Consider the following 23,043-nt stretch of genomic DNA (forward strand, 5'->3'; position numbering starts at 1 on the left):
GAGAATTACGATGCCGTTTATTGGATGCTTTGTTGATAACCCGCGTTTCTCCAAGTATTAGGATGGTGGCTATCATGAACATAAAGTGCACGTGGAAGCAGAACTTCCACATCTACCGTTTTTCCCCTAAGATACCTCTAAAAAGCCAGTGTCGGGAGACACTTTTGACAGAATGTCATGTGACACAGGAAGCTGCGGAGTGGGGAAGATCTGGTAAAGCGCCCTCCCCCCCTCTTCGTCTGAAGGCGGTTTGCGGGGAATGCTCCGAGAGAGGAAGGTGGAGGGGGGCAATCCCTTCTAATTCCCTCTCCTCGCTGCATTCCCCTGTTGCTACTCCCAGCATTGGCTTTTAAGGAGGTTTTTACAGCCCCTTGAGGGATCACATGAAGCTGCCTTATACAGAATCAGACTTTCTATCTATCAAAGTCAGTATTGGCTCCTCAGTTTGGTGGCAGGTCTCCAGGAACTTGGGCAGAGCCAGTTTGGTGTAGTGGTTAAGTGTGTGGACTCTAATCTGGGAGAACCGGGTTTGATTCCCCACTCCACTTGCAGCTGCTGGATGACCTTGGGCAAGCCATAGTTCTGTCAGAGCTGTTCTTGAAAGAGCAGTTTCTCTCAGAGCTCTCTCGGCCCCGCCTACCTCACAGGGGGTCCATTGTGGGGAGGGGAAGGGAAAGGAGTTTGTAAGCCGCTCTTAGACTCTGAGTGAAGGGCGGGATATAAATCCAATCTCTTCTTCTTCTTTCACATTACCTACTGGCAAATTCTTATGCATGCCAAGCAAGATGCTCTACCACAGAGCCATGGTGGTGGGCACTGTGCAGCTTCCAAGGGTATCCCCTGTTGGTTAATGTCTTAGCTTCTGCATAAATTGAGTTAAACAAAAATATGGTCAACATTATCAATGTTGTCTCAGTAACAGAGAAAAATATGACCGAATTCTATGGTAAAAAATTTACTTGGTACCCATATAGCATATTTATCCAAGTCAGCAAGTTATCCAAGTTTTTGAAAAAGAAGATCCACTAAGATCATCTCCTCACAGATTACATTTTCAATGTGTTAAATTTTAATCTCTCCTACATGTTGTCTTTCTTGTAGTCTGTCTGTGTAGCTTATACCTCTTTACTGAATAGTTTTTGAAGGAATTCTGGACCGGTCTCCTGTCTTTTCTGGATAGGCTAACAAAAATCTAAAAGATTTAGCTGTTTAATGTGTGAGGTAACCTTGTTTCATGGGGCTATAGCTGAGATAGTCACACCATGGGGATTCTGTGATATATAGAGATTTTTAGATGCAAATAATGGTGCTGTCCTTTCCTCAGGATTGCTTGAGATCTAGTAGCAGTGGACTTCCCCCTTGTTGGTATTTGCAGTTTTGATTATGGCGCTTCTAAAGAGTGTGAATGATTTTCTTAACTCCAGGACTAGTATGCATTCCTGGAAGTTCAACCTGTTAATCATTTTGACTACGCATGAACAAACTCTGCAGGTTTCACTGTTTTTTTTTGTGGTTGTATATTAAGTGTATTCATTCAGCACACTTTTGTTTGTGAAGTAGATTATTACTGCTGCAGTGATTCGCTTCTTGACCAGTTCTTTTGTTTCACAATGTATTTTAGGTGTTTTGCATCCTTTGGGACATGGAGACTGAAGAAGCTGAAGACATACTGCAGGAGTTTATTAACAAATCTCTCTTGTTTTGTGATCGGAATGGAAAATCGTTCCGTTACTATTTGCACGATCTTCAGCTCGATTTCCTTACAGAGAAGAATCGCTCCCAGCTTCAGGTATCTCTGGTGATTCTTTTCAGATATCTGCTTTATAAGGAAAGTAGATAAACCTTAAAACACAGACAGCCGTGTGTTTTGTCAATATACAAAATCTATTACTAGTGGTGACACAAGTCTGTCAGTATAGACCAGAGGTCCCCTAATCTTTCTGAGCCCACCACAAAGTAGCTGCTTTGTGAATGGGGCAAACCACAAAATGGCTGCTGTGGGGGGAATCAGATAGTGTTTGGAGGGTCCAAGAGCAATATTCTCCTGTGATGGGAACAATAAATGGTTGCTCCCTGAAGGCCCAAAGGCTGTGCCCCCTGGGGATCTTCTGAAGCTCTTCCTACTGCATTGAGTTGAAGGAGGGCGATTCTGGTATTTCTAAAATGCTCATCTACACTGCATACAGCCCTGCATAGCAGCATTTAATTTCCTGTATGAGTCAGGAGCGTGCATCTTTCCTATTACAATGCCAAACAGCAGCAAAAAATAAGGAACAAGTGGAGTTTTGGGGGAAAATAGCTTTGTACTTCCTCAAAACAAAACCACATCAGAGGAGTTTTCCTGTACTTCTCAAAGTGCTGGCAAGTCAAAGAAAGTGTGCTTTATTCGTAGCATGCATCAGAAAACCCCCAGAACAGCCTGTACCTTTGCCTTTTCTAACATAGCTTCCACTTTGTGGAATGGGTTCCCAAGGAGGTGGCCGGGGGGGGGGGGGGGGGGGGGGGGGATCTACAGAACCTTCTATGATGCATTTATTTGCTGGGGGTTTAAATTGAGGTATAAACTGCAGGTATCTTTTGTGGACAGGATGTTATTTGGGAAATTGTGATGTTTATGATTTGTAGCCTTGATCCACAAGTAAAAGTGGGATGTTACTATTTTTATAAATAAACCCTGTACTGTTGTATATCCTGTGGTGGGGGTGGGGTTGATTTGCTTGTTCTAGTCTGTAATCAACTATAGGAAAGGATTCAAAATACCTCCCAACCATCTGTGAATTCTCCCTTTCCCTCTCCCTAACTTTATTGTGGTCTGGGATTGCCCATTAGTGTACAGCGTGTACTTAACTGCATGAAGACAGAACTCGCTGGAAAAGACTATAATGCTAGGGAAAGTTGAAGGCAATAGGAGAAGAGGGCGACCCAACATGAAAAGGATGGACTCAATAAAGGAAGTCTTCGGTTTGGAAGCCCTGAGCAAGGCTGTTGATGAGAGGACGTTTTAGAAGTCATTCATACATAGGGTCGCCATAAGTTAGAATCATAGAGTGGGAAGGGATCTCCTGGGTCATCTAGTCCAACCCCCTGCACAATGCGGGAAATGACTTGACATCACTCAAGTGGTTAAGACGCTGAACTGCAGATCGGAAGGTTGGTAGTTAAGCAGTTTGAGACCCGAGTGCCGCATGACGGAGTGAGCTCCTGTCTCTGGCACCAGCACCTGCCAACCTAGAAGTTCGAAAGCAAGAAATTGCAAGTAGATAAATAGGTACCGCTTCGGTGGGTAGGTAACAGCGTTCCATGCGCCTCGGCATCTAGTCATGCCAGCCACATGACCAGGGACATGTCTTTGGACAGCGCTGGCTCTTCAGCTTGGAAACTGAGATGAGCACCACATCCCTAGAGTCGGGTTCCACTGGCTTTCAAGCAAGGGAAACCTTTACCTATGGTGCAGGTCATTAATATTGCTGTCTGTATTGCATTTTATGATTGGAGTGTAATCTGCTGTTGTATTTTAGTTGAATGGCTTTGATCCCACCTAGAATTTCTGAGAGACACAAGGGTGGATGACTTCTATAGATCCCCTTGCATCCCAAAATACCCCTCCAAATACTGGTCCTGTGGGATTGGGACCACCAGGAATATCTTGGGGGGGGGGGAATTGGAGAAGATCACCCTCCCTCCTCCTGCCTATGGAAATTTAGGTGGGATCCAAGCCAATGCCTAACCAAAAGAGAAATTCAGTAGTATAATATTAACATTTTATTAATTTCATAGGAGCTACATAAAAAGGCAGTCCATCAATACAAGAGACATTATAAACATTCTGTACCGAATCCGTCACAAGAGGACTGCATGTATTGGTATAATTTTCTGGCTTACCATATGGCGAGTGCTGATATGCATGAGGTAAGTGAAAATTAATGTGTCTTCCCATTCTGTACACTGTTCCATGCAGGGACTAACGGCAATCCCGGTTCTTAATTTCATCTTCTTGAAACTCTGTAAAAAGGAGGGGGTTTTGTTTATGCGATGAAAAATGAAAATTATTTCTTTAGATGGCTTTACTTCTTGAAAGTAACATTTTTTCCTGTGATCCAGTTTAGAGCATTGAACAAACATCCGTATTTTTATAGGTGTCGTGTGCACATTGTTAATTCCATGGAAACTGAAATCGCATGCTAAGAGAAGTTAGCAGTATTTATGGTTTTTAACCCTAGGTAAAGGTTCCCTTGCTCGAAAGCCAGTCGAGTCGACTTTACGGTTGCGGTGCTCATCTCCGTTTCAAAGCCGAAGAGCCAGCACTGTCTGAAGACATTTCCATGGTCACGTGGCCGGCATGACTAAACACCAAGGCGCACGGAACGCTGTTACCTTCCCACCGAAGTGGTCCCTATTGATCTACTTGCCATTTCTTGCTTTCGAACTGCTAGGTTGGCAGGAGCTGGAACCAGAGACGGGCGCTCACTCCGTCATGCGGCACACTCGGGTCTCGAACTGCTGAACTACCGACCTTCCACAGCCTGCAGTTCAGCGTCTTAACCACTTGAGCCACCGCAGCTCCTGTTTTTTAACCCTAACCCATCTTAAAAGCCATAAAGATCTTTTCCATTGACTCCACTCTGTTCATAGCTCTTAGGAAGAACCAAGCCTTTATGTTGTGATTATGAAGTTCCTTCAGAAATGCAAACAGCCTCTGTGGGAAGATCTGGGAGCCAGGAGTAAAGTAACATGATTCTGCATGCAGAAGGTTCCTGTTCAGGCTCTGGCACTTTCAGTGAAAGAATCTCAGGAAGCTGATGCTGAAAAATACTTTCTTTCCCTGAGGATCTGGAGACCCAGTGCCGGTCAGAGGAGGTCCGTCTGGGTAGAAAGCAGCATCTTAACCTGTCTGTGCATTTCTACATGTAACATAGGGGCTGCGGTGGCTCAGTGGTTAAGACGCTGAACTGCAGACCGGAAGGTCAGTAGTTCAGCAGTTTGAGACCCGAGTGCCGCGTGACTGACAGAGTGAGCTCCCGTCTCTGGCCCCAGCTCCTGCCAACCTAGCAGTTTGAAAGCAAGAAACTGCAAGTAGATAAATAGGTACCACTTCGGTGGGAAGGTAACAGCGTTCCGTGCTCCTTGGCGTTTAGTCATGCCGGCCACATGACCACGGAAACGTCTTCGGACAGCGCTGGATCTTCGGCTTTGAAACGGAGATGAGCACCGCATCCCTAGAGTCGGATTTGACTGGCTTTCGAGCAAGGGAAACCTTTACCTTTACCTGTAACGTACTATTTCACAGTCCATGCATAGAGATAGTCCACCTATTTGCACCCCCACTCTAGCAGTTTTAAGAGTAGCTTTTACCCTTAATTTGCAAACCGTGTCTATTTTTTTCCCTTTTAATAGGAACTGTGTGCCCTCCTGTTTTCACTAGACTGGATTAAAACAAAAACAGAACTGTTGGGGCCTGCTCATTTGATCCATGAATATGTTGAATATAGTCGAATACTGGATCAAAAGGTATGGTGTGATAAATATACAGCTGCTTGACACCATTCACACTTCAGTTTACAGTTGCCTGAGATAATCTTACCAAATAAGTGCAGGTAATTTTGCTTTAAAGTGCATTTGCTTTAAAGTGCAAATAATTTTGTGGGGTCATTCCAAGTTCTTGCACAATTGATGTTGTGGTAGTTAGTTTGTATTGTGCTGGTGGCTTGATTTGAACAGGGCCTCTGGTTTTCAGAAAGAAGGGCTCCTTACTGTATTAACTGACTCAGCGGGGAGAATGTGGAGGAAGTGATACCTCCCAAGCAGGAACCTCCCAGTTCTGCAGTGTTCACCTTACTGGTCTTCGGACAGCGCTGGCTCTTCGGCTTTGAAACGGAGATGAGCACCGCAACCCTAGAGTCGGATTCGACTGGCTTTCGAGCAAGGGAACCTTTACCTTTACTAGGTTTCCATCAGCGATAACTATATTATTTGGTGGAATAAGCATTATATTTTACTTGCACTATTAGTGTACATGGTGGCTTTCAAAGATTTATATGCAAAAGAAATACAGGCCCTGTGTAAGAAGCTTTCAGTCTCAATTTCAGCAAAAGAAGGAGGCAATGGGGAGAAAGAAAAAGTAGCAAAATTAGGTACAGGGATATCTTGCCCGAAGGCTGGAGGCTACTTTGCAGTCTGCTACCTTAGTGGAAGATGTTGGTGAACAAATTTGGTTTCAGTCAAAGGGATCCAAATTAGTAAAACTATGTTCAGTAGAAGCAAAGTCTTTATTCAGTTGACTGTGGTCAAGGAAAGTCTATCCCTACAAAAGTTCAAGACCCTGACAACTTTACTGACAAGAGCATAAGTGTATATAGGCAAATTAACATCAGGATCTTGCAGAACTATTACACCAGTTACACAATGACTGCTCAATACTGCACCAAATCTAAACCAATAGAAAAGCAATGTTTTTCTACTTAACATATGTTATGAAGATTTTGAAACTTAACGTACATTTGAGAATACTGCTACCTTATCTAAGGTATCTAAGTCTATCCCTACAAAAGTTCAAGACCCTGACAACTTTACTGACAAGAGCATAAGTGTATATAGGCAAATTAACATCAGGATCTTGCAGAACTATTACACCAGTTACACAATGACTGCTCAATACTGCACCAAATCTAAACCAATAGAAAAGCAATGTTTTTCTACTTAACATATGTTATGAAGATTTTGAAACTTAACGTACATTTGAGAATACTGCTACCTTATCTAAGGTACGCTACAAGTGCAACACGAACTGCAGCCTACTGTCGTTTAAGAAAACAGGATCTGTGTTAAAGGTTATTTTAGGTTGGTTTGCCCTACGAGGCAAGGAATGCAGACTTTTGGAGACTGCATCTGAAAACACAGATAGCAGTGCTGGCTCATCAGTGGGTGAAGCGTTCCCCTTAATTCTTTACTTGGCCTTCAGAGACATGGCTACAATATGGCTCATTCACAGTTCACCTTTTCCCCCTTCAGTGTCTGTGTGCCTATAGCAGTGACGGGCTCTTTTTGTAGCAGGAACTCCTTTGCATATTAGGCCACACACCCCTAATGTAGCCAATCCTCCAAGAGCTTACAGAGCTCTTCTTACAGGAGCTACTGTAAGCTCTCGGAGGATTGGCTACATTAGGGATGTGTTGCTTAATATGCAAATGAGTACCTGCTACAAAAAGAGCCCTAGTTCCTATAGAGTAACAGTAATAATACCTGCCTCCAGGTTTGCTTTGGTCTGTGATGAGATATGTCTTGTTCCTAGGATACCATTGTACGTGAAAACTTCCAGGAATTTCTGTCTTTAAACGGACACCTCCTTGGAAGACAGCCATTTCCAGACATTGTACAGTTGGGATTGTGTCAGCCTGAAGACTCAGAAGTGTATCGGCAAGCAAAACTACAAGCCCAACAAGAATGTGCCAAGGGATCCCTTTATGTGGAATGGATGTTAGTAGACGCACGTTTTCTTCTTCTTTTTTTGGATAACATCTGTCCCACTGATGAGTTGTACAAAGTTTGCATGCTGTTATGGTCCTAGTAAAGGTATTAAATAGATTGTATTTAATTGGTCCTAATAAAGGTATTAAATGCATTGTATTTTTGGCTTTTACTTTAGGGCCAACGATGGCTATAAACAACTTGTTTACTTGCTCTGTAGTTGTCATACAAAACAATGCAATTTAGAGAAACTAAGGAATTATTGTTGAATTTTTTTTTGTTCACTTTGAGCCCAATCCGAGAGTACCTTTTCATGTGTGCTTGTCTTAAAAGCGTGCTGCAGGGGGTTCCTATATGCTGGTGTTTTTTCAACAGTGGTTTCTTCAGCTCAGACTGGAAGTAGTTAATGAAACCGTTTCCCCCCACCTTCCCAGCTAATTTCAGAAGCAGCTACCAATGCAGGCCAAGGAAGTTACTTTTGAGGAAACAGAAGGGTTCTTAGATGATACACAGTTCCAGTGTTATTCTTGAGCTAGAAACTGCCTGAGCAGGATGTAACAGCTGATCTACCTATTATATACGCAAGAGTCCAGTTTTTATACATGAATTGTATCACTCCTCCCACCCACCCCTATTTTCCTTTTATGTAACATACAGCTGTAGAGCAGTACCTCTGTAGAAAGAATATAATGCACCCTATTGATGAAGCAACTACTTAAATAACAGAATTATCATTCTGTTTGATGGCAGCCCCCCCCCAACACATTAATTTGCAGTAATTTGTCTGCTGAAATGCATTAAAGATTTGTCTAACAGTTACGAATATATATGAGTCACTTGTTAAAGTCTAATTAAAAGAAAGGACTCTTACATTCGGACTGAAGTTAGTAAAGGTACTGTCCTCTTATTTTTCTGTAATGCAGAAATAAAAAATCCATGAAGAACATCTACCGTTTGGTTGTGCGTCCACATAAAGATGCCGTTTACCATGCTTGTTTTTCCCAGGATAGACAGAGAATAGCATCATGTGGATCTGATAAAACATTGCAGGTAAGATATATTGGCAACTGTACATTGAGCTTTGGTTTAGAGTGCATTGGGTGATGTACGGTCTTACTTACAAAAGTGCAATTGCAGAGAAGAGGAAAACTACACCCACCCACTAACAATGCAAAATGTATGAAAGTTCGGTTTGGAAACCGCATAGTTACATTGAAATAAATATTTTGAGTTATGCAAGGTCTATTTTGACGTTATATAGAAGAAATATATACATCAAAAACAAGAATTTTTTTAAAAAATGAATGAGAAGATTACGCAAGAAGAACTGAGTGACTTTGAAAAGTCAGCCACAAATCAAAAACCTGGAAGCCTAATGAACAATATACATCACAGCTTCCAGCAGGATGTTCCGAATGATCTTTTCCAGATATATAAATATTATTCTTTTATTCAGATATAAAGTATACTTTTTTCCTTGCTTGCGTGAAGCCACCAATCAAACGAAGAGCTGAAGGTACCAGTTTTCCTCTCTTAACACTCACTCAGTGCAAGATCACAGCTGTTGCACTTTTTTGTAGGTTGTTTTGAGGGATTGCCTTTTTCATTATCTTGCGTGTGAAAGGTCATTCTGCAATAAATTGTGTAATGTTCTGCATGATGATGTGTTTTCTTCTGCTGTATGTAAATTATGGTGGGTTGACCACTTACATGTAATTCAAATAATTTGATCAACTGTTACCAGTTTTGATATACAAGTTGTCTCCAGGGGTCGTTTCGTAGAAAAAGAGCTAGGGGAACTCATTAGCAGAACTCATTAGCATATGCCTCACCCCCTGACATCTCCGGAAGTGTGTCATAAGGCCACACCCCCTGACATCACCGGAAGTGTGTCATAAGGCCACACACCTGCCCCCAACGGTCTCGGCTGCCGCCGGCGGCCTTTCAGCTCCACTGCCGAGCCCCATGAGGGGCCCGGCGGTGGACCTGCAAGGCCAGCGGGAGTGCAAGGAAGCCCTGCGAAGGCCCTCCCTGGCCCCAGGCAGGCAGGGGTGGGGAGAGGCAGGGAGGAAGCAACTTACCCTCCCTCTTCTCCTGCCTCCTCCTGGCTGAATGAGGGCCGGAAGCGGGGTGGCCGGAAGCAGGGGGCGGGGCTTCGTCATGTGCCCCGCCCCCCATACCTCACCCGGGGGAACTGCGATCCCCCGCGATCCCCCCCGAAATGACCTCTGGTTGTCTCTATATGCAGAACTTCTAAGAATACTGAAGTCTGGTGTGGACGTAACGCTGTCTGATCTCCTGATCCTGGTTAGGCTTGCTCACATGTTTTGTTCCCCCACACACACCTTGTGCTGGCCCACTCTGCCTTTCAGTTTTGGAATCATGATTACTGTTTCATCTTCACCAGCATCATTGTTAGCCCAGACTAGAGTTACTTGAAAATCGATCAAGGCTCATGTATAATGCTTTAGCATTTGTTATCTTGTACCTGCCTAGATTTTTAAAGCAGAAAGTGGTGGAAAGCTCCTGGAAGTAAAAGCTCACGACGATGAAGTGCTCTGCTGCGCTTTTTCCGCAGATGACAAGTTTGTTGCCACTTGTTCCGCGGATAAAAAAGTGAAAGTAAGCATATTGACATATCGTTAGTTCTGTTTCTAACTCTTGCCATTGAGAACGCAAGCACGTGTTTAATTTGCTTGTTTTTTGCTTTATGCTAGGGATCCTCAACCTTTTTGAGCCTGTGGGGCACCTTTAGGAATTCTGATACAGTGTGGTGGGTGCAGCCACAAAATGGCTGCCGCAGCTTGCCTTCCGTCACACAATGAAGATCCTTGTGTGGTGGCAGCTGCCGCCAAAGCAACATATTTAAAACTCCACAGAGCCAATCAGATCTCTAATGCTCAATCAAAAGCCTTACTGGGCAAAAGCCCCATCTGGCCGAGCCCACTTTCTAAAAACACGAGGCCTGGTGCCCATTCACACCACATTGGGGACACCTGGTTTATGCTTCCTGTGGAGATTTTTTTTTTTAATTGTGCTGTAATGCAAAATTATTTCAGAAAGCTTTTTTTGTCGCATACCGAGGTAAATTTTTGTATCCCGTAATATTTTTAAATTCTTTTTTTAGGTCTGGAATTCACGAACGGGTCAGCTTGTGAATTTATTTGAAGAACATACCGAACAGGTCAACTGTTGCCAGTTTAACCACATGAACCGCCACCTGTATCTGTTGGCTACCTGTTCCAATGATACTTTTATCAAAGTGAGTAGAAAAATCATAAGATAAAGTTTAGGCTTTTTTATTAAAGTTACAGATGTTGTAATTGTGGGCTAGCGTATTCAAACTGTTGGTCATCTGTGAATTTAGTACCTTTTTTTTTGTCTTGCAGTTCCCACTTTTAGCCACTGGGAGGTACATGGGTTTGTGCAGGCTTTCCAAAGTGGGGAGAGAGCATTACTACTGTCCTTCTATAGATACTTGTCTTTTCTGTTCTGAGTTTTCTGTGCTTCTGAACATCCTGCAGTCTCCTTCATGCTGCCCTTGCTTGTCCCCCAGCAAAGGGTAATTCTCTTGACCTTTACTGGCTGGCTCCCTGGGGTGTTCAAGGGTCGTTCACTTGGCCCTTGCTTCCTTCCGTCTGGAGAGCTGTTTTATATTTATTTATGCCTTAACCTCCCCACCGAAACAGGCTCAGGGCAGCTTAGTAAAGGTCAAGGTCCCCTTGCTCGAAAGCCAGTTGAGTCCGACTCTAGGGTTGCGGTGCTCATCTCCGTTTCAAAGCCGAAGAGCCAGCGCTGTTTGAAGACGTTTCCGTGGTCATGTGGCCGGCATGACTAAACACCAAGGCGCACGGAACGCTGTTACCTTCCCACCGAAGTGGTCCCTATTTATCTACTTGCAATTTCTTGCTTTCGAACTGCTAGGTTGGCAGGAGCTGGAACGTCATGTGGCAACTCGGGTCTCGAACTGCTGAACTACCGACCTTCCACAGCCTGCAGCTCAGCGTCTTAACCACTTGAGCCACCGCAGCTCAAGGCAAGGCAGCTTACAGATCCGCAAATATCATACGAGTTTAAAACAGTAAAACAAAATAAAATTTTAAAACAGTTCATAAAGTGTTACAATTTTTGATGGCAAATTAACTGTCCTTAAATGTCACCACAGAAAATGTGATCGGCGTTAGATATGAGCTGGCGTCGAGCCCCGTATATAATGTGGGTGTAGATGTTAAGCACCTAAACAGAGACAAGCAGCCAAAGATGTATTTACAGGGTACTGGTTCCTCAGTCAATGTTGAGCTGATTAAATGCGGCACCTCCGTCAAACGTTTGCTGGAAAAGCTCGTCTTGCAGGCCCTGCGGAATTGTAATAAATCCCACAGGGGCCTGATGTCCTCTGGGACATAATTTTGGGCTACCTTTTTTGGACCTACTGCTGTTGTTCCTGGTCTGCAAAATTTAATTAGAGGTGGGGTACTGAAGCTAAAAGGGAAACCGGTAAAATGTCAGAGAAGAGAAGAGAACGGGCAGCAGAGCAGTGAATGCAAAAGATGCATCCTTTGGTTTCCACTCTTCCAAACAAAATTCTTTATGTCCTCAGATTCTGTAGAACATGTAGTAGAAGGGTTTGCTTGGAGAGAGAGAGAAAAAGTTTGTAATGAAATTTACCAGTTATTTTTAAATGGTTTCATGCGGTTCTTTTATTTTTTTTATTTTTTAAATAAAGCTCTGGGATTTGAACAAGAAATACTGCCGTAACACATTGTTCGGCCACATGAATTCCGTTACTCACTGCAGATTCTCACCAGATGACAAGTATATGGCTAGTTGTTCAACAGATGGAACTTTGAAGGTATGCTTTGAGACTTCAGTATCAGTACATCAAGCGCATTTTGATTTCTATATCCTTTGTTCTGTTCAAACTTTCAATTTAACACACTTAAATACCCGGCATCTCCAGTGAAAAGGCTCAGGATAGGAGGTGATGGGAAGGACTTCTGCCTGAGACCCTGAAGAGGAGGAGGAGGAGGAGGAGGAGAAGAGATTGGATTTATACTCCGCCCTTCACTACCCAAGGGAGTCTCAGAGTGGCTTACAAACTCATTTCCCTTCCCCTCCCCACAACACCCTGTGAGGTAAAAGAAGAAGAAGAGGAGATTGGATTTATACCCTGCCCTTCACTACCCAAAGGAGTCTCAGAGCGGCTTACAAACTCCTTTCCCTTCCCCTCCCCACCAAAGACACCCTGTGAGGTAGAAGAAGAGATTGGATTTATACTCCGCCCTTCACTACCCAAGGGAGTCTCAGAGTGGCTTACAAACTCCTTTCCCTTCCCCTCCCCACAACACTCTGTGAGGTAAAAGAAGAAGAAGAGGAGATTGGATTTATACCCTGCCCTTCACTACCCAAAGGAGTCTCAGAGCGGCTTACAAATGCCTTTCCCTTCCCCTCCCCACCAAAGACACCCTGTGAGGTAGAAGAAGATGATATTGGATTTATACCCTGCCCTTCACTACCCAAGGGAGTCTCAGAGTGGCTTACAAACTCCTTTCCCTTCCCCTCCCAACAGACACCCTGTGAGGTAGGTGGGGCTGAGAGACCTCTGACAGAAACTGCTCTTTTTCAAGGACAGCTCTTGTCTGAACTACGGCTTGCCCAAGGTCATCCAGCCAGGTGCAAGTGGAGTAGTGGGGAATCAAACCCAGTTCTCCCAGATTAGAGTCCGCGCACTTAACCACTACACCAAACTAGCTCTCCAAACAGAGCTGCTGCCAGTCTGAGTAGACAACACTGACCTTGATGGACCGATGGTCTGATTCCGTATACAGCAGCTTCATGCCTGTGTCTCTGGAATAGCTGTTGTGAGAATAAATGAGATGACAGCTTTCCAAGAGAGAATGTCACAGTTCTGCTCCCTGCCTATTGCTTACTCATTCACCTACTTACTTTATTTGTACCCCACCTTCCTCCCCAAATAGGGAGCCAAAGCAGCTTACATCATTCACCCCTCTTCCTTTTTCTCATTGCAGCAACCCTGAGTGTGAGACTGGTGCAAAGTCACTCAATAAGCTTCCAAGGCAGAGAGGGGATTTGAACCTGGGTCTTCCTGATCCTAATCCAGTGCTATAACAAGTTTGGTGTACTGGTTAAGAGCGGCAGGACTCTAATCTGGAGAAACGGGTTTGACTTCCCCTCTCCTCCTCCACAGGAAGCCTGCTGGGTGACCTTGGGTCAGTCACAGTTCTCTCAGAACTCTCTCAGCCCCACCTACCTCACAGGATGTCTGTTGTGGGGAGAGGAAGGGAAGGCGACTAAGCAGCTTCGAGACTCTCTCAGGTAGTGAAGTTTGGGGTATAAAACAAAACCTTCCTTCCTTCTTCTATCACAGTATAGTTGCAATACTTATTAGAGAGAATAAGAAGGAAAGAAACCAGGAAATCTTTGTTACAGTGCTACAACAGGTATTGCTGAGTGAATTTATACAATCCTTTTTTGCTTATCGTTCACAATGGCACTGTGCGGTAGCTGAACTGTACTGAAGAAATCCTCTCATTGCTTTGACATGTGGCTGCAGTGTTTGTGTTGTTGTTTTTTTTGGGGGGGGGAATGTTTCACTTGGTTTGTGGCCTAACCAGCAATCTGAACCATAGTCTCAGTTTTAAGGCAGATGGGTGACTTCTACCCATCCTACCTGTCAGTTTTCTGTCCCGTTGAGCAGCCCCAAACAGCTTCTCTGCTGCTTTCTGACTAAATCACCTGCTGGGAACCTTCATGGCAGGAGCCTTGTACAACTTTCCACACACCCATATATTTACATAAATCACTTACAGAACTTTTTCATGGGTTAACGTGCCAGAGTCCCTCCCCAATAAAATCCCCAATAAAATATTTTCAGCAAGTAAAACATAATATAAACCCACACGCATCTCCCACGTTTATTTTTCATATTTTCAGTTTATTTACAAACATTTCATTATCTCAGATTACACAAATTTTTAGAGTCATTGTATCGAGTTACATGCCTTATGTTCATTATAGTTCGTTCCACTTTTCTTTTTCTTATTCTACTTTTACATGTTTTATCCAATTGTAAACCCTTAACCATCTTTTATTCTGTATTTTTTAGTCTTTATCCTGGAGTATTAAACTCAAATTATCCATTTGCGCTAGCTCAAGGAGTTTAGCTATTAGATCCTCTTTCGTGGGAATTTTGTCCGTTTTCCAGTTTTTAGCCACTAGTATTCTTGCATCAGGAACTGCGGTGGCTCAAGTGGTTAAGACGCTGAACTGCAGGCTGTGGATGGTCAGTAGTTCAGCAGTTCAAGACCCGGGTGCCGCAAGACGGGGTGAGCTCCCGTCTCTAGTTCCAGCTCCTGCCAACCTAGCAGTTCGAAAGCAAGAAATTGCAAGTAGATAAATAGGTACCACTTCGGTGGGAAGGGAACAGCGTTCCGTGCGCCTTGGTGTTTAGTCATGCCGGCCACATGACCACGGAAACATCTTCGGACAGCGCTGGCTCTTCGGCTTTGAAACGGAGATGAGCACCGCAACCCTAGAGTCGGATTCGACTGGCTTTCGAGCAAGGGAACCTTTACCTTTACCTATTCTTGCATCTGTTATGATCTATACTAATAAATATACATCTTGCTTGACATAACCTTTTGGAATTATATTCAATAGATAAATTTCAGGTGCTAACAAAACATCTAAATTTAGTATCTCTAAAATAACATTATGTTTCCAATATTTTTGCATTTTACTACAATTCCACCACATGTGGTAAAAGGTCCCCACATTAGATTTACATTTCCAACATTTATTGGATGTTTGAAACCCACACGCATCTCAAATGATCGTGTGTTTAAAAAAAAAATCACTGAAGAGAATTAATTTTAAAAGACACATTTTAAAATGTACTTCTGACCAATATTTCCTCTAAGCTGTGGAGTCTCGTGAGCAAAAATTCTACTTTGTGAGCTACTGGCATTAAATTGTGAGCGAGCGATTTGGCTCCTGCATTAATTAGTTTGCTCTGGAGCCGTCCTTCCTGAGCTAAGACAAAAAATGTGTGAGCTGGAGGATAAAAAACTGTGAGCTAGCTCACTCTAACTCAGGGAACACTGCTTCTGACATATAAAGCCAGTTCACCAATGTTATGTCGTGCTGTGGATTCTGTTTCCATGCTGTGGAAATGGAATCTCAGGACACAGCAGTGCAGACAGGAGCAGGCTTGACTTTTCAAAAGCAGCAAGGTTTCAGCAGGGCAGGAAGTGTCCTAATGTAACCCTTCTGCTTTCTTCCATATGCGTGACTGCGGTTCCTTCCTTCCTTCCTTTTTTTTTGCCATCAAGTCACAGCTGACTTATGGCAAACAAATAGGGTTTTCTAGGCAAGGCATTCAGAAGTTCGTGGCCTGCCTCTGCTTCACAACCCTGGTATTCCTTGGAGGTCTCCCATCCAAATACTAGCCAAGGCTGACCCTGCTTAGCTTCTAAGATCTGACTAACCTGGGCTACCCGGGTCAGGGCTTTGTTTCCTAGAGGGGAAGCTAAAGTTCTGTAATATTGTTTGGGTGAAATCAATGCCTACTCTTTATTCACAGTGGGAGGAAGCCCAGCAAACCTTGACAGAGATTCTAGAGCAGGGGTGTCGAACTCATTTGTTATGAGGGCCAGATCTGACATAAATGAGACCTTGTTGGGCCGGGCCACATGTGTGTCATAAAATGTAACGCCAGGTAGCGGAGATATATAAACTTTATAAAGGACACAAACAAAGGGTGTTGGTTTTTTTACTTAAAATAAAAACATGCTTAAAACATTAGCACTCTTGCAATATTTTGTTCATTTAACAGTGTCGGATAACTGACACCTCTTGCTCTGAATTGTTGCATCAAAATGCCTGTGCTGTTGCAATCCTGAGTATGCTGTTCAGGTGTGTATCTGAAAGCTGCAAACCTACGATGATGCAGCAGCAGCAGAACTGGAAGACGCAGAAGACAGGCAGTTCCACCGTGGGCCTGATAGAAGCTCTCGGGGGGCCTGATCTGGCCCTCTGGCCGCATGTTTGACACCCCTGTTCTAGAGGGGGGTCATTGGAAATGTTTGTGTAAAGAGATATGTTATACTTGAAAGGTATACTTGAAAGTCCTCTCCGCATACATGTGATCATCTTTGGGGCCCCCCGCTTCGGTTGCCTCCGTCATTTGAGGCTAGATAGAGGGAAGCCCGAGGAAGGGTCTTCTCTGTGGTGGCACCAAAACTCTGGCACTCCCTCCCCAGGGAGAATTCATCTGTCTCCCTCTGTTGGTGTCTTTTACCACCAGGTGAAGACTTTTTTGTTCCATTTGGCATTCCCCCAGTAATGATTATTGGCCACTGGTTCTGGTGCTGTATGGTTTTATTGAATTATTTTATCATCTTAACTGTTCCTAGTTGTTGAAATATTTTAATGTTGTCCTGTTTCCCAACTTGGGGGACCTGATTGGGTGGATAGGTGGCATAAAATGTTTTAAAATTGCTGAGCATGAAATTGCTGAGCAGTCGGGTTAGAACGGATAAAAGGAAGTACTTCTTCACCCAAAGAGTGATTAACACATGGAATTCACTGCCACAGGAAGTGGTGGCGGCTACAAGCATAGACGGCTTCAAAAGGGAATTAGATAAGTATATGGAGCAGAAGTCCATCAGTGGCTATTAGCCACAAGGTATAGATAGGGACTCTGGGGCAAGTGATGCTCTGTCATCTTGGTGCTTGGGGGGGGGGGGGTCAACAGGGGGGGGGCTTCTAGTGTCCTGGCCCCACTGGTGGACCTCCTGATGGCACCTGGTATTTCTGGCCCCTGTGTGATACAGAGTGTTGGACTGGGTGGGCCTTTGGCCTGATCCAACATTGGCATCTCTTATGTTCTTAAACAAAATAAAGACATACATTACCTACAAACTCCATCCCCGCTTGCAACGGGCGTTTTTGCAGTAGCCATTCTGTGTCCCCAGAAATGAAATGCTTGCCCAAACAAATGTGATTGTGATTGCCATGTACTTTGTTGTTTGGAAAACTTTTAGACAGAAATGATTCAGCCCAGATTAGTTAGATGTAAAATAAGTCCCTAACACTATAACCTGGATTCAGTTTCATTGTGTCACAGATAGCAGGTACTCGGCTATAATACTCGTAGATCACTTGTTTGTTCTGTTCACATTTATACATGTATATTCATAAATATTACCTTTGCAAGGTAAAATTGGCTAAAGATTAGCGAATAGGCATTTAATTTAATTTTCTGTTGCGTTAATTCTTAGGCTTCATCTAGTATATTCCTCCTTGCAGCTTTGGCACGTGGATTCTGCAAATGAACTGAAGACTATTGACATGAGAGACTACTTCAAGAGTACGGATGAATATTATGATGATGTGGAAGTGTTGGTGAAATGCTGCTGCTGGTCATCAGATGGCGCTACAGTAATTGTGGCAGCCAAAAATAAACTTTTTGTAAGTACTGCCTTGCCATGGTGCAGGTATGCTTTTCTTTTATAGGTCACAATTCTTTTTCCAGTTTCTGCTTGAAAACAATGTGCAGCTGAAGTAGACTTTTAACAGAGGAAAAAAGCTGTGATTTCCAATTCTATCCTTTTTTTTTCAAAGAGTTCAGAAATGGTCAGCCATGCTGCCCATTGATCTGGAATAGTTTCTAAAGCAGTGGTAAGAATTTGGGTGAACTTCAGTTCCACTTGACAGTATGAGGCTACTAAAAGCACAAACTTGATTTAGTCTATTTACAGGCCATACCCTCAAAGTTCTAGAAGCATGTTGCAAAAGTAAGACGGTGTTGGGCGCCCTCATAAATCTACTGCAATTAAAGGAGGGACTTCCTTTTTTTGGTTTAAGACAGTAATGCTAGGGGAAAGTAGTAGGAATAACCAAAGGGAAAAACTAGTAGAAAAAGGTAAAGATCCAATATGAGATAGATGGACTCAAGAAAGGACGCCACGGCCCTCAGTTTGCAAGACCTCGAACAAGGCTGTTCGTAGAATCATCGAATGTTAGAGTTGGAAGGGACCTTGCAGGTCATCAACCCCCTTGTACTCTGCAGGAGCGTAGCCGAAAGATAGCCCTACAACCAATGTTCCCTCTAAGCTGTAGAGTCTTGTGAGCAAAAATTCTACTTTGTGAGCTCCTGGCATTAAAGTTGCAAGCAACCGATTTGGCTGCTGCATAAATTAGTTTGCTCTGGAGCCCTCCTTCCTGAGCTGAGACAAAAATGTGTGAGCCGGAGGCTAAAAAACTGGGCTAGCTCACACTAACTCAGCTTAGAGGGAACACTGCCTACAACATACCCGAAAGATGGTCATCCAGCCTCCGCCTAAAAACAGCGAAGGAGCATCCACCACCTCCCGAGGCAGTCTGTTCCACTGCTCAACCACTCTGACACTTAGGAAGTTTCTCCTGATATTTAGCCGGTAACGACTCCCTTGTCATTTCCACCCATTAGATCTAGTCTTGCAATCCGGAGCAAGAGACAATAGATCTGCTCCATCTTCTACATGATGTTTTGGAGGTCATTGATTTATAGGGTCACCATAAGTCGGAAACGACCTGACGGCAGATAACTCACACAGGCATAGAGGATAGAAGTTGTGCTGGAATGATGAGGGCCTGAGGGAAGGGAGCATAGAATCCCGCTTCTGTTTCTCAGTCTGTTCGTTGCAATTCAGAGATTACCCCTATTAGGACTGTCTTAGCCGTCCTGACCTGGATAGCCAGATCTCAGAAGCTAAGCAGGGTTGACTCTGGCAAGTACTTGGATGGGAGACCTCCGTGGAATACCAGAGGCAGGAGAGGTGGGGGCAGGCTTTATTCAGCCACCTCTCTGAATATCCTCCAGGTCCCCAGTAGGGGTCAGTCACCAGAGGTCGCCATGACTTCCAGGTGCACGCACACACGCACATATAAATGCGAAAAATAACCCACCCCCTAAAAGGACTGCCATGGCCCAAGTATGGCTTTTTCGCCCTGTTCTTGTACTTAGCTGCTTGAATGACATCTTGTAATAGAATGTTCATAGACGAATATGAACATTTAAACTGTTGCAGTTATCCTGGTAAGAAATGAATAAAAGGCATTGATTTATAGAGACAAGTGTTTGCAGATAAACTTTCAGCAAAATGTAAATTGCATTTACAAAAATGAAAACTCAACTATCAAAGTGTTTTGCGTAGTTTATAAGTGGTTTATAAGCCAGTAGTTCAGCAGTTCGAGACCCGAGTGTGCCGCATGACGGAGTGAGCTCCAGTCTCTGGTTCCAGCTCCTGCCAACCTAGCAGTTCGAAAGCAAGAAATTGCAAGTAGATAAATAGGGACCACTTCAGTGGGAAGGTAACAGCGTTCCGTGCGCCTTGGTGTTTAGTCATGCCGGCCACTTGACCACGGAAATGTCTTCGGACAGCGCTGGCTCTTCGGCTTTGAAACGGAGATGAGCACCGCAGCCCTAGAGTCGGATTCGACTGGCTTTTGAGCAAGGGAACCTTTACCTTTACTTTATAAGCCATAGTTAAAACTGTGAGATATTTTCAGTTGCTATGTGAAATAATTAAAATCTGTTAATAATTCCAGAGGGATAGCCACATATAGTCTGTCTCAGCAAAAATAAATAGGACTCTTGTGGCAAGAAGAACACTTTATTTCAGCATAATCTTTCATGGGCTGAATGCCCTCTCATACATCTGAAGAAGCAGGCTCTGGTCTGTGTAGGGATACGCTGGAATAAATCTGTGTTAATCTTTAAAGTGCCAAAAGACTCCTATTTTATTAATCTGTTTAGTAGTCTTTTATATAAATCATAGTTCTGGTTTTAAAGTGAAATGACTAATGTTGTTTTAGTAAAACTCTGAAATAATTTAGAATATTGCTCTACAAGAGATTTGACTGGTGCCAATAATTTTGCAAGACTTTTTAAAATTCCGTTGTGCACTGTAGTGTACCTAGAGATTTTTTAAATAAAGAGATAATACTGCGTGTTCATAGAATAAAGTAAAAATGATCTTAAATCTGGACCCTTTTTTGGTTAATACAAGCCAAAAGCTCACAAGGAAATGTGGCAAGTGAGTGTGATATAGAGTATTTTTATTTATTTATTTATTTATTTGATTTGTATCCCGCCCTCCCAGAGGCTCAGGGTGGCTCACATGCGGCAGAGCCGAGATATAAAATACAATAAAACATATAATAAAATACAACATCCACTCCCTCTGTTCCCAAAGGATCAAGGATTCAAGATAATTGGCTTGTGTGGGCTGATTTCCCCTTTTCCTGTAATAGACTTTCTGTCCTCATCAGACTTGGGGTTTTGTTCCTTCATCATCCATGCAGATGTGGCCACTTTATTTTTAGATATAATAATGTAAAGTTAAAAGAAATCATAAGTAATCATTTTGATTTTAAGGTTTGGGCAATGGTCATAGTCATTACTGATATTAATAACTCATGCAGTGATAGGATCAGATGGGTACCCGTGTTGGTCTGAAGCAGCAGAACAAAGCTCGAGTCCAGCGGCACCTTTAAGACCAACAATGTTGTATTCAAGGTATAAGCTTTCATGTGCATGCACACTTCATCAGATACAGTGAAGTGGACGTTACCAGTCCATATATATAGGTAGAAGGTGGGCAGCAAATTAGCACACAGCATAATGAAGATATTTAACAGATGCAAAGACCAAACTGGTTACCATTTGTTTGGGTTTAATTCTGGGGGAAAACATAGTAAAGGAAATAAATATATTAGAATTGGAGATTGATGAGCAGATGTATCCTTAACTGTGGAATGCTAAATTAACTGAGACCCTGCCATTACACTCCATCCATCTCCTCTCAAGCGTGGAGGTGACCATATAGCATCTTCTTCTTTGAAGTGGGGCAGTTGGCTGTGTAGAGTTATCTCCCCTGTCCCCAGACCAGAGAAATACATTACACTCTACCATTCCAGATTACATTGCATTCTACTATACATCACATTACATTACAATCTACTATTCCAAATAAGAAATAAAATAAAGAGGATGCAAGTCCCTTCTGGGGGGATTAGAGAGAATACAGATGTAAAGACTGAATGGGGTTAATATATGTACTGAGATAAAAAACCAATATCCCTCTTAGGTCTTGGGGAGTCCATTGTTCTGAGTGTTGTAATAACTTGCAACTCAGCAATTTCCCCTTCTAGTCTGTTTCTGAAATTCCTTTGCAATAAAACAGCTACTTTGAGGTCACCCATTGGATGTCCTGGAAGGTAGATGTGTTCTCCAATGGGTTTCTCAGACTTGTGATTCATGATGTCAGATTTGTGCCCATTTATCCTTTGACGTAAGGTTTGATCTGTTTGCCCCATGTAGAGAACCGAAGGGCATTGTTGGCGTTTAATGACATATCCAGTGTTAGAAGATTAGCATGTGAATAAGCCTGAGATGGAGTAGTTGATGTTGTTAGGTCCAGTGATTGTGTTGTCTGGGTGTTGTCTGGAAGTAAAGTCACTGTCTTAGAATGTTTATTGTGCTTTCAGCTGTTTGATGTCAAGACCAGCGATTTATTGGCAGAGATCCTTATAAATCCCCACAGCACTATTCAGTACTGTGATTTTTGTCCCAACAGTCAACTGGTAGCAGTTGCTTTATCACATTATTCTGTCGAGGTAAGCTAACTACATTTTAAGACATTGTCTATCTCCTCCCCCTCCGCTTTGCCACTGTTTTGACGGATGGTTGCACAAGTTGTTAAGCTGGCTCAACGATTTAGAAATAATTCTAAATAACTTCGAAGGAGTATCCTCTGCTGTAGAAAGAACTGCTGGGTTACTTCCAGTGAAACTGAAATAGCCGTAGTTACTTGTAGATACTGATCAAAGATGTGACAACTTTTAATTTGATTTATACTCTGCTTTTCTCACCCAGTTGGGGCCCAGAGCAGCTTACAATATCATTCTTCCCTTCATGTGTTGTTAATCTTAACAACAAAACACTGTGAGGGAGGTTAGGCTGGGACAGAGTGACTGGCTAGCCTAATTAACCTTTACCTGAGGTGATCTTCCTACCCTGGTTGCCCTTCCTGCCTGCCTGCCTGCAGAAAGAAGAAGCTGTACAACGTTATCTTCTTCGGACATTGTCACATACACAGTGATAAATCACATCTACAAAGTACAGCTAGTTACATTCACCGTTTGCTTTCAAAAGGTGATGGAGGAAATCGGGGGGGGGGGAGGATGCCACACATCTAGTTTGGCCCTTAGCAGAAGGCAGTAACGGGATGGAACTTGGCAAAAGACAGAAATTGAATCTGTCCCCATTGCTTTTTCATCACAAGATCAGAGCTTAATCAAAAAACCAGTGAATTGCGCTGTTTAAAAATGACAGGAGATGCCTCAAGTAACTTTATTGTTATTGTTAACTTATGTTTTTGTTATTGTTATAGTTAACTTATGTTTTAAATTATTGTTTATGAGATTTTATAGAGTTTTTAAGTATTATGTATGTCAACCAGGTACTTTGTACCGTTTTGTTAGCCGCCCTGAGCCTGCTCGCAGGATGGGCAG

The 23,043-nt window shown here is 43.1% G+C and overlaps 1 protein-coding gene across 1 annotated transcript in view; it reads left to right on the forward strand.

Moving 5' to 3' along the window:
* APAF1 (apoptotic peptidase activating factor 1) overlaps window positions 1–23,043 on the forward strand; it is a 51,476-nt gene that overhangs the window by 12,456 nt on the left and 15,977 nt on the right. Inside the window, exons 9-18 of the mRNA XM_015421246.1 lie at window positions 1,622–1,789; window positions 3,778–3,909; window positions 5,395–5,508; window positions 7,289–7,473; window positions 8,388–8,514; window positions 9,961–10,086; window positions 10,592–10,726; window positions 12,191–12,316; window positions 17,794–17,955; window positions 22,018–22,146. Coding sequence (XP_015276732.1) covers window positions 1,622–1,789; window positions 3,778–3,909; window positions 5,395–5,508; window positions 7,289–7,473; window positions 8,388–8,514; window positions 9,961–10,086; window positions 10,592–10,726; window positions 12,191–12,316; window positions 17,794–17,955; window positions 22,018–22,146 — 1,404 coding nt within the window. The remainder of the gene's footprint in view (window positions 1–1,621; window positions 1,790–3,777; window positions 3,910–5,394; window positions 5,509–7,288; window positions 7,474–8,387; window positions 8,515–9,960; window positions 10,087–10,591; window positions 10,727–12,190; window positions 12,317–17,793; window positions 17,956–22,017; window positions 22,147–23,043) is intronic.

The sequence above is a fragment of the Gekko japonicus genome, unplaced genomic scaffold (genome assembly GCF_001447785.1).
Source record: "Gekko japonicus isolate JY-2015 unplaced genomic scaffold, Gekko_japonicus_V1.1 scaffold644, whole genome shotgun sequence".
NCBI classification, from domain to species: domain Eukaryota; kingdom Metazoa; phylum Chordata; class Lepidosauria; order Squamata; family Gekkonidae; genus Gekko; species Gekko japonicus.